We start from the raw sequence: 9,949 nt of genomic DNA on the forward strand, positions 1-9,949 counted from the left end.
GTGATACACAACGATGATGCACAACAGTGATACACAACGATGAAACACAACGATGATACACAAAAATGGGTCAGCCCGGGTACACTACGGCAGTAGCCTACGGGAAACAATACCACAGACACATTGAGATTGCTTCTTTATTTTTTTTCATAAACATTAGAGAACGATTTATGACATTCGACGGTTACCTGATTCCATGATAAAGCGACAGACGCGGAAGTGTGTTTTAATTTCCCTGGTAACGTCCGTCTCTGAGTCCGAGCCGCCTCTGGCTGCCTGCACTGGGGGTCCACCATGAGCAGCAGGCCCCCCTGAGTGCGAGCCGCCTCTGGCTGCCTTCCCCGGGGGTCCACCATGAGCAGCAGGCCCCCCTGATTCCGAGCCACCTCTGGCTACCTGCCCCGGGGGTCCATCATGAGCAGTCCTGGAGGAAGGGTCCTCCATCCCCCGTGGAGCTGCTCCCTTCACCACGTAGTAACGTTAAACAAGGCACGCTTGTGGACCGCTGGGTGAACCAGGGTGTTGGGTTCAGGCTGGAGCCCACGAGCCCGCCACTGGAGCCCACGAGCCCTCCGCTAACAAACTCCAGCGGAGACGTGAATCACGCCAGGCTCCCGCTCTTCAACAGAAGACATCCGACATGTGACGGAGGGCGCACTGACTGTAAACGTTATTCAGATTCGATAGTTATGATAACAAAACCTGTAACACCCATTCTCCTGGTTGTATGTTGATCACTATGTAACACTGTTCTTCTGTGGTGTGAACCGGTATATCCACTAACCACCGCCACCTGTCGTCCCGGAGCGGACACAAGCACAGTGAACGCAACGGGCACGTCAAATGCATACAATGCATTGATGTATTTATAATTTATAATACAACTACACTTTAATGAAAACAGAGTAACCATCTTTTTTGCGTATAAAGCAACAGAGTTATAAAGACACAATGTAACGTCTAGTGAAGGAAATACCAGGTTTATATTTGATAAAACTACATATTCTACAAATTCGTTTTTTTTCATAAATCTGTCCGGGATCCTTGCGAATTCAATAATCATACAAAGAGTTGATAAAAGAAGAATGCCCTACCTTTTATAATTTAAAATCTCCTCTCCTTTTGATTTTATGAGCATCTATGATCGTAGAAAAATAACAAATAACAAATATATGCACTTGGTACAATATTTCTGCTGGTGAGATTTTTAATTTATGTCATGAAACATCTCTGCCAAAGTTTATAAAATAAAACTTGAGGTACAGACGCCAGATTGGGCCAGACCAAAAGGAGCCTCGTAGCTAAGCAACTAGTAAACATCCACATGCAGGCAGCTGCCGACACATCAATAATGTCGTCGAATTACTCAGCGAACCAGGTCAGAAAGTCACAACAATTGGATTACTGGGCTTCATTCTCGTTCATTTACTGATATATTTTTGTTTCTTACAATTTCCAGTATGAGAGTTCTTACAAGTCGCAGAGACTGCAGAACTGGTGCGTCTCTAAACCATGCAGACAGGTAGGGGGACTTCGAGGGTTTTAAGTAGTTGGAAGGTTATAGTCTGGTAGGTGCTACATCATTATTGGTGGGGTTACTGACTCAACGTGTGTGTGTGTGTGTGTGTGTGTGTGTGTGTGTGTGTGTGTGTGTGTGTGTGTGTGTGTGTGTGTGTGTGTGTGTGTGTGTGTGTGTGTGTGTGTCAAGAGACCCACTGCTCTAGAAGGTCACACCACTTTCATTGCTGATGACCGAGGACATCTGATGCCAGGAGTTTCCAAGGTAGAAGAATAAAATATGCTATCCCTTCATGTCTAATGGATAGCAGCGCCTAGCTTCCAGGCATGGCTCAAGTGTTGATCAACCCCGTTGTTGGTGACAGAGAGGAAGCTCCTGGCCGGCCTTCAAGGGGACCTGGGACCTCCCAGTTCGACTCCCCCCTCAGGGCCTCAACCCAACCAGCCGCTCTGTGGAGGGCTGGAACCGACTTCAGGCGCTTCACGGTGGTCCAAAACGCACCCGCACAACTCAGCCTCAAGAGGGCAGCAAAGACACGCCTCATCAGGTGAGAGACTGTCTCTAGATTAAACGCAATGCTTTAACAATTCAACAAAATAAGAGAAGTAGAGAAAGCCGCAGTTTAAGAGATAAAGACTAATAAACAAAGTAACAACAAAACCTGAGTTGGTTTGAAGAACACCTGATCTGGAGTCAGGCTTCAGGTTATATTCTCCAATGGAGGAGGTTCCTCCTCCATGCACTGGCCAATCATAACATCCTATGTATCGGGATTAGACACCGCACTGACAGTGCCCCAGTTAACTGATCATCCCTTAACATGAGAGTTAATTGGATATAGGAATGTACATCTTTTAGTGGCAACGGTAAACTGGGGGCCAGCTCAAATAAGGGGCCCCTTCTCTCTCTGGCGTCATGAAACCCTTCTCCTCTCTTCTTGCTCTGAGGAGGAGAGCCAGATACAGAGAGGTCACATGGTTAAGGGTCATACTGGGGTACTGGGTTCATGGGGCAGCTGAGGGTGAGAACTGATGGTCCAGCTCCACCTCTAGGTTCCAGCTCCACCTCTAGGCTCCACCTCTAGGTTCCAGCTCCACCTCTAGGTTCCAGCTCCACCTCTAGGTTCCAGCTCCACCTCTAGGTTCCAGCTCCAACTCTAGGTTCCAGATCCACCTCTAGGCTCCACCTCTAGGTTCCAGCTCCACCTCTAGGCTCCACCTCTAGGTTCCAGCTCCACCTCTAGGTTCCACCTCTAGGTTCCAGCTCCACCTCTAGGTTCCAGCTCCACCTCTAGGCTCCACCTCTAGGTTCCAGCTCTAGGTCAAGCACCACTTCTAGGTCCAGCTGTGTGTCGCTCCTCTGGGACTCCTCTGGATTGACGGAAATGCTCTTGGCTTTTCAAAATAATCAAACCTAAAGAAAACACATGTTTGAGTTTCACCGTATCGTTGCCAGGACCCTGATTGTGCTACCTAACCATCGCCCTAGCCATAACACTAACCATAACCCTAACCCCTTAACCTCTTAACCTAACAATCGCCCTAGCATAACCCTATCCACTAAACCTCTTAACCCTAACCCTAAACCTAACCACTTAACCTAACAAACCCCTAAATCTATCCCCTTAACCTAACATTACCCTAACCCCTAAACCTCTTAACCTAACCCCTTAACTGTTAAGAGGTTTAGGGTTAGGTTAAGGCTTAACCTAACCCTAAACCTAACCTAGGTTTAGGTTTAGGGTTAGGTTAAGGCTTAACCTAACCCTAACCCTAACCCCTTAACCAACCCGGTTGTAACAGTTTATACAATATTTGTAAAGTGAGTCGACATTTGCCGGGAAACTGTTATTTTTGAGCCACTTGCTCACTTTATGTCTGTTTGGATATTTTACAAGAATTCCTGAGATTAAGAGTGCTGTGAAGAAGCTTTGTTGAAACCTCACTTCTTCACAAACACTTTTCATTGATATCGACTGGTTATCTTAATTATAAAACCTTACATGGCTGGGCTTCCATGTTTTTGGCCAAAAGTAGCTCATTTTCTTTTCCTCTCAGGAATTCGCATTTTAAATCAATGGTCAAATGTTTGTGGTGACAACTGCAATAGGACGTGAAGCAGTTCTTATTCCATTTCTTAGGCAGAACACGATGCACCGCAGGACTGCTCCACCACCAACCCCACCCCCCCACCTCCAGCCCAGTCCCAGGAACCCCCCGGCTGCTCTGGGGTGGAGGGGCCACCCAGCAAGGAGGGCCGACAACCCCTGCATGTTTAGCAAGCAGTGTGTGATCTTGGGTTTCTACGTCCAGGTGTTTGGTCCTGTACTCTGGCGTGCACACTCATGCTGGCTTTCATTGGTAGTTTGTACTTGGGTTGTAGCATCCTTCTCTCTGTATAATAAAGAGCATCTATAAAGTCGCCAGCAGAAGTCCCCATGAGACCCCTCAATGAGAGTGACGTCCTCCGTGAGAGTATTGGCACCGAGCCGCTCTTTATGGCCGCTCAGTTACAGCACCGAGCGGCTCGCTGCTGTAACTGAGCGGCTCCGTGTCAGCACGGAGCCGCTCAGGAGCCATGTTCAGGCACCCCCGCTCCCAGCGAGCTGTGGTCCCTAGCGGCCCCTCTGGATTATAATGCTGTGAGGAACCGTGCATTGTGGGAGTCTCAATGATTGTTCAAACAATTCATCAGTCAATGTTTACATTTACAGCCATATACTGCCAATAGCAAAGAGTCTTGGGAAAATAAAATTTGCCTCAAATTACACCCATTTTATTATATCTATATATATAATGATAATATATATATATATTTGTTTAATAACAATATATATATATATATATATGTATATATTTATATATATATATATATATATATATATATATATGTATGTATATATATATAATTAGGTGAGTGCTGCAAGCAGTGCTCAACTTTTGTTAGTCTTTACCTGACGTTAACCAGATGCAGAACCAAAACAGGTTCACGACTGTTTCGAAGCGATTGCTTAGTCTTTACGTGGAACAATAACGAAGCCTTAAGAGTGGTGGGCATTGAAATGAAAGGCTGCTCTTGTAGTTGAGGGGCGTTAGGGGTGCGAAACTGCCAATTAAAGAAAATGACTAAGCGATTGGAAATATGATTGTTATATATCGGGCCTTTGTGAGTTTGGACCCCCGTTTATATAGAAGCTAAATGCTAACGTGCTTGAAAACTATCTTTCAATGTCATGCTATCTCCACAAACCAAGTTATATGAAAGACCCCACGGCGTCCAGTACAGGCCTTTCACTTTGCTGCCAGTAGATTACTCATATAGTAGTAGATTAGTCATATATCAGCGGCATGCTGTATGCTAAGATTACAGCAAGCTAGCTGTATGTATATGATTGTGGGGAACCTGCTGAAAAGTTTTACAGTGTGCTCAATCATTATTATTTAATGCCACTCAATCACATATTTAAAGTTTCATTCTGCTTTGCTTTGGGGACAATGGCCCATTTTCTCGTTTTGGGTTTTAACGAGGAAATGGAAAATGTGCAAGACATCTAACCAAAAATGGGCCGTTTCTTCCATTTGTTTCCACTTGACTTCCAGAGTCAATTGGCATTCAACAATATGCCCACTGTCTGATAACGGAAAACAATATGGGCCAGTGAATGTAGAGAAAACATAACAATTTAGTAACTGGCCCCAAACACATAACCTGACCATGCATGGTTTACAGGGAAAGCCATAAACAATGGCAGCATTTTGAACAATATCGGGCAATAACTGGAATGTGCACTTGATTCAATACAAAACTATTCAATGTTTGATCAACCATGTTGGGGACACAGCTTAGCTTATTGATGGTTAAATTGGATCTCACCCATCAGACACCCGGCTGTGAGATTCTCTCAAGGATGCCATAGGAAATTGCATTATAAAACTATAAAATATATATCCAAGTCTGTATCATAAGCTCAATAATAAAACAAGCAAATTCAGCTCCCATTCACAAGGCTGGTGTGCAGATCGGTCTTGACAGTGACTCGAATTTTCATAATTGCTATCCAATCTTTATGTTTTCCGGTGACTCGCAACCGTAAACAGGAAGTAGAGGAGCCAAACTCCATCTCCAGAGCCTTCTTCTCAAACATTCCATTGTTCATGATCCCCAATGGCCGGAAGTCCTTGCAGCTCTTCTCCCCCCTCACTGTGGTCTCAACGTTCTGGCCCAGCTCCACCACAGCAAAAAGTAGGACGTCCTTCCCTTCAAAGCCCGTCACCACCCTCACACTGGTCACCACGGCCGGCGCTCTGAGGACCACCGTCAGATAGCTTCCAAGCACCGGTGTGCGCCCCCAGAAGTACCCCTCCCCTGCCTCCCACGCCAGCCGGGGCACGTGGTCCTTGTACACGGATATATCGCTGTACACGTCGGCCACAGGGTTGGAGTAGACATCCTTCTCGAAGGACATGTCCTTCAGCGGGTTGGCGTTGCCCTTGAAGGAGGAGAAGGCCCCAATGTGCTGAAACAGGGAGGGCTTGATAAGGATCTGCTCCTTCTGGACCAACAGCTCGCGGAAGTGAGTGAGCAGCCAATCGCAGGGCATCTCCTGGTAAAACAGGAAGAGAAAGCGGGCCAGGAGGGGTAGGTCTGCCGCTTTGTAGAGCTTCCCGATGTAGCCCAGGCTGGAGAACTCCAGCAGGGCCCAGTGGACCGCCTGGCGCTCCTGGATGCTCTTGTGGATGGTGGAGAGGAAGCTGTGGGCGGAGATGACGTCGTCCTCCAGCTGGAGGTAGTAGGTGGCCTGGCTGCTGCTGTAGTGCATCAGGAACGAGTAGTCCACGTTCTGCTTGGAGCGGAAGGACACTCGCTCCGGAGCGTCGTTGTAGTTCCTCTTCAGGACTGCAGGAGAAGATGGGCGGGGGGCAAGGTCAGACTGAGCAGGGGACTTGTGTCACGTAAGGTGCTCACTGTGGTCTGGGGCCCCCGCTATGTTACTCTGTGGTCTGGGGCCCCCTCTATGTTACTCAGTGGTCCCAGTATATGTTACTCTGTGGTCTGGGGCCCCCTCTATGTTACTCTGTGGTCTGGGGCCCCCTCTATGTTACTCAGTGGTCCCAGTATATGTAGCTCTGTAGTCTGGGGCCCCCTCTATGTTACTCTGTGGTCTGGGGCCCCCTCGATGTTACTCAGTGGTCCCAGTATATGTTACTCTGTGGTCTGGGGCCCCCTCTATGTTACTCTGTGGTCTGGGGCCCCCTCTATGTTACTCTGTGGTCTGGGGCCCCCTCTATGTTACTCTGTGGTCTGGGCCCCCCTCTATGTTACTCAGTGGTCCCAGTATATGTTACTCTGTGGTCTGGGGCCCCCTCTATGTTACTCTGTGGTCTGGGCCCCCCTCTATGTTACTCTGTGGTCTGGGGCCCCCTCTATGTTACTCAGTGGTTCCAGTATATGTAGCTCTGTGGTCTGGGGCCCCCTTCAATGTTACTCTGGGCCAGCACCTGTATGCATGCATTGTTACAACAGATCTGTACCTGTAAGGGGTGGGTAGAACTGCGGCGGTACGTGTATCACTAGAAGCTGGCCCTTGTCCAACTCGGAGGGGTGGGCAGCTCTGATCTCGTCCAGCGTCGCCCCTCGCCACACAGGGTCAAATTCAGCAAGCAGCACCACCACCACCATGGAGGCCCTCTCTGTGGAGGACGACTGGGAGAAGAGGGAAGCCAGGGTCGGCAGGAGGTAGCTGCCCTTCTTCCTCTTCACCGACGCCAGACCGATCGTAAGGAACCCTGGACAGGAGGTGTAGAGGCTCGGCATGGATTTGTGTGTGTGTTTGTGTGGGGGTTAAACATGAATGCACTCACTCTCGATGTAGCCTTCACTAAGAAAAAATATTGCTAATTACCTATTTTATTTTCGACAATTACACAATACAATTTCTTTACAACAATTACAAACCAATCTTCGGATGTCGATTTCAAGTCAATAAATTCCCGTTGTCTCTCTCTCTCTCTCTCTCTCTCTCTCTCTCTCTCTCTCTCTCTCTCTCTCTCTCTCTCTCTCTCTCTCTCTCTCTCTCTCTCTCTCTCTCTCTCTCTCTCTCTCTCTCTGTGTGATAAAGAAGTAAAAAATACTTGTTATTGTATAGTTGGTTCTGTTTTTCTGAAAAGCTGAAGCTAACTTAGTGAGAGTCAATGGCTGCCGTTTCATGAGTAGCTCAACTTCCCCTCGTTGCCCTTCAGCCCTTGGTAGAAGGTCACAGCAGCGCTGCGCGGTGGCCACTTGGACAGCAGAGGAGCTGCGGGGCTTGACCTCGTACACCTTCAGTGTTCAGAGTTTTACCCACCAGCTCAGCATGGATGTATTTTCTCGCACCAAATACAACTGCAATGCCGTGAGGGTGATCTCCACCTTTGGAGGGGCCGTGGTGGTCCACTTGGAGGGGGATGGAGGGGGGTCTCTCCCTGTGGAGGGGACCCCTATGTATGAGTCTTTAAGAATTTCTGATTTGTAAAAAGCGGTATAGCCCTCAGCCTGCAATTGGCTAGCCTGTTATCACCCAAAATTCCTCTGCACGCAATCGGAAAGGCCTGCACCAATCAGAGCAACGAAACGGGGGACGCAGCACTAAGCCACGGATATATTGTAAACAGACAAGCAGAGGAATCGGCACGCCGGTCTGCATCAGCCATCTTTGTTGTTGTTGTTAAAATGCCTCTCCAGTGCTCCTCTGGCCCGTCGTCAGATTGACCCCGCCTCACTTTAGACAAACGGTTGGGGTTGGTCGGTCTATCTCGCACCACCAGGCAGGAATATTTTTGTATGGGAGGGCATCCAGACCAAATGAAGCGTGAGCTGGTGAGACTGGTCTGGTTCCCATTAAGTGGTGCGGGATCCAGGATTGTGTGTGTGTGTGTGTGTGTGTGTGTCTCACGCTGTTTGATTGCGGGCACTCCAGCCAGCAACAGGTAGGACACGTTGATCGGCAGGTAGTTTCCCCCGTCTACCCAGGATGCACTAGCGCCCTCGCTCTTGGCGAGGGGCCAGGTCAGCTCTGACGCGCTCTCACCCGGTCGCTGTGGAGCCAGCAATACAAATAACAAATGAGAGAAAAAATGCATAAATTGTGCACGCAAGCACTCAACCCCTGGCTGTGTTTTGCAGGGAATAATTTCTAAGTTCAGTTATATTTGACTTGTGGCTTACTACAGGGAGTCATTTTTGAATTCAAATAAGGAAGTAAAGTAAATAAATACCCTATCCATCCCCTTGGGGAAATTCACGTTTCCAGTAGCAACAGACTGTACAGTACGTTGAGGAACAACAAAATGACAATAAAAGTAAACAAAATAAGTCAATAAAAGTAAATAGAAAGTGAGCAATATAGCACATATTTAAAAATTCCTTATAAAAAAGGTTAAATAAAATTGGTTTTAAGTAGACATTCATTGTCTCCATTCACTGGAGACAATGTGCGCTCACCGTCAGTAGGAGGTCAGACCGGCCCAGGAGGTAGACGGTGAGCAGCAGGAGGGACCCAACCAACACCTTAGTCAAAGAACACCGCATGTCCTCCTGAGAACTACCTGTACGCTCATACACGCACGCGCGCACCCACACACCCACACACCCACACACACACACACACACAGTGACTTGGGTAGTTAGTGTTTAACTCAGTCAGCAATGCAGAAAATAATAGTTGATTTAATCCTGTAAATATATGTTTCAGGAAGAATAGACAACAGTGAGGGCCGAGGTGTGTTAGAGAGCACTGGAAGATTCCCTATAGTATTGACAAACAATTGTATTGTTTATTGAAAAAAATAACTATCTATTTCCAACTAATCAGAGTACACCGTTAATTACAACGCTGATACAATTCTAACATGGTATTAGTGTTGTAATTAACGGTGTAGGCTACTGTAAACGTTTTCAAGTGTCAAAATCGATTGGGTTCAAGACTCCAGAACACAATTATAATCACATTGATGGAGAAACTCGATTCAAACAACCTTACCTACAAGCAGCGTGTTGTGTGTGTTCAGGAAGCGATGTAGTAAATGTGTTGGTGTCGGAACTGTATCGTCGTCATATTCAGTGAGGCGCTCATGAAGTTATAGCACACCTCCTCCCCAGCAGCAGCTGTCAGACGGGGAGCTAGAGACAGCAGTAGAAGCAATTACGGTAGCGCGGTGAGTCCCAGTCCAGTGACACACACCGCCACTCTCTGGAGCCTGGTGTCATAAGTCCACGCAAATCACATTTATTGTCCCCCACACACCAGATAACCAAGGTAACTTCAAACTCCAAAGAGGTGCTATGGTTTCGGAATGTAGCTTTACCCATGCCCGAAGCCAAAATAAATTAATAATTGTAAACTGATACAACTGTATAAACACCAGGGGTTGAGAAGTTCTCCGAGCTGAGTGC

At 47.4% G+C, this 9,949-nt stretch overlaps 2 protein-coding genes across 2 annotated transcripts; one reads left to right on the top strand and one right to left on the bottom strand.

Annotated features, from left to right (window-relative positions):
- The first annotated feature begins 1,291 nt into the window (after nucleotides 1–1,291).
- Nucleotides 1,292–3,944, top strand: cfap126 (cilia and flagella associated protein 126). The gene is made up of 5 exons (XM_060056387.1): nucleotides 1,292–1,378; nucleotides 1,460–1,522; nucleotides 1,709–1,783; nucleotides 1,884–2,066; nucleotides 3,660–3,944. The coding sequence occupies exons 1-5, from the start codon at nucleotides 1,325–1,327 to the stop codon at nucleotides 3,795–3,797; spliced, it is 513 nt and encodes a 170-aa protein (XP_059912370.1). The 5' UTR covers nucleotides 1,292–1,324; the 3' UTR covers nucleotides 3,798–3,944.
- Nucleotides 3,945–5,312: 1,368 nt separating this feature from the next.
- LOC132460885 (alpha-1,3-mannosyl-glycoprotein 4-beta-N-acetylglucosaminyltransferase C-like) lies at nucleotides 5,313–9,938 on the bottom strand. The gene is made up of 5 exons (XM_060055848.1): nucleotides 9,537–9,938; nucleotides 8,999–9,102; nucleotides 8,451–8,592; nucleotides 7,051–7,305; nucleotides 5,313–6,415 (listed from the first exon to the last, which is right to left on the bottom strand). The coding sequence occupies exons 2-5, from the start codon at nucleotides 9,083–9,085 to the stop codon at nucleotides 5,508–5,510; spliced, it is 1,392 nt and encodes a 463-aa protein (XP_059911831.1). The 5' UTR covers nucleotides 9,086–9,102; nucleotides 9,537–9,938; the 3' UTR covers nucleotides 5,313–5,507.
- Nucleotides 9,939–9,949: the final 11 nt, after the last annotated feature.

The sequence above is a fragment of the Gadus macrocephalus genome, chromosome 1, assembly GCF_031168955.1.
Source record: "Gadus macrocephalus chromosome 1, ASM3116895v1".
Taxonomy (NCBI): Eukaryota; Metazoa; Chordata; class Actinopteri; order Gadiformes; family Gadidae; genus Gadus; species Gadus macrocephalus.

Excerpts from the sequence above, each read along its gene's own strand:
- cfap126 (XM_060056387.1), top strand. The coding sequence starts at position 1,325 with ATGCAGGCAGCTGCCGACACATCAATAATGTCGTCGAATTACTCAGCG. Across the intron at positions 1,784-1,883 it reads TGATGCCAGGAGTTTCCAAG|AGAGGAAGCTCCTGGCCGGC; the intron begins GTAGAAGAATAA and ends TGTTGGTGACAG. Across the intron at positions 2,067-3,659 it reads GCAAAGACACGCCTCATCAG|GCAGAACACGATGCACCGCA; the intron begins GTGAGAGACTGT and ends TCCATTTCTTAG.
- LOC132460885 (XM_060055848.1), bottom strand. The coding sequence starts at position 9,085 with ATGCGGTGTTCTTTGACTAAGGTGTTGGTTGGGTCCCTCCTGCTGCTC. Across the intron at positions 7,306-8,450 it reads AGTGCCCGCAATCAAACAGC|GGTTCCTTACGATCGGTCTG; the intron begins GTGAGACACACA and ends CCTCCTGTCCAG. Across the intron at positions 6,416-7,050 it reads GTTCTACCCACCCCTTACAG|TCCTGAAGAGGAACTACAAC; the intron begins GTACAGATCTGT and ends CTTCTCCTGCAG.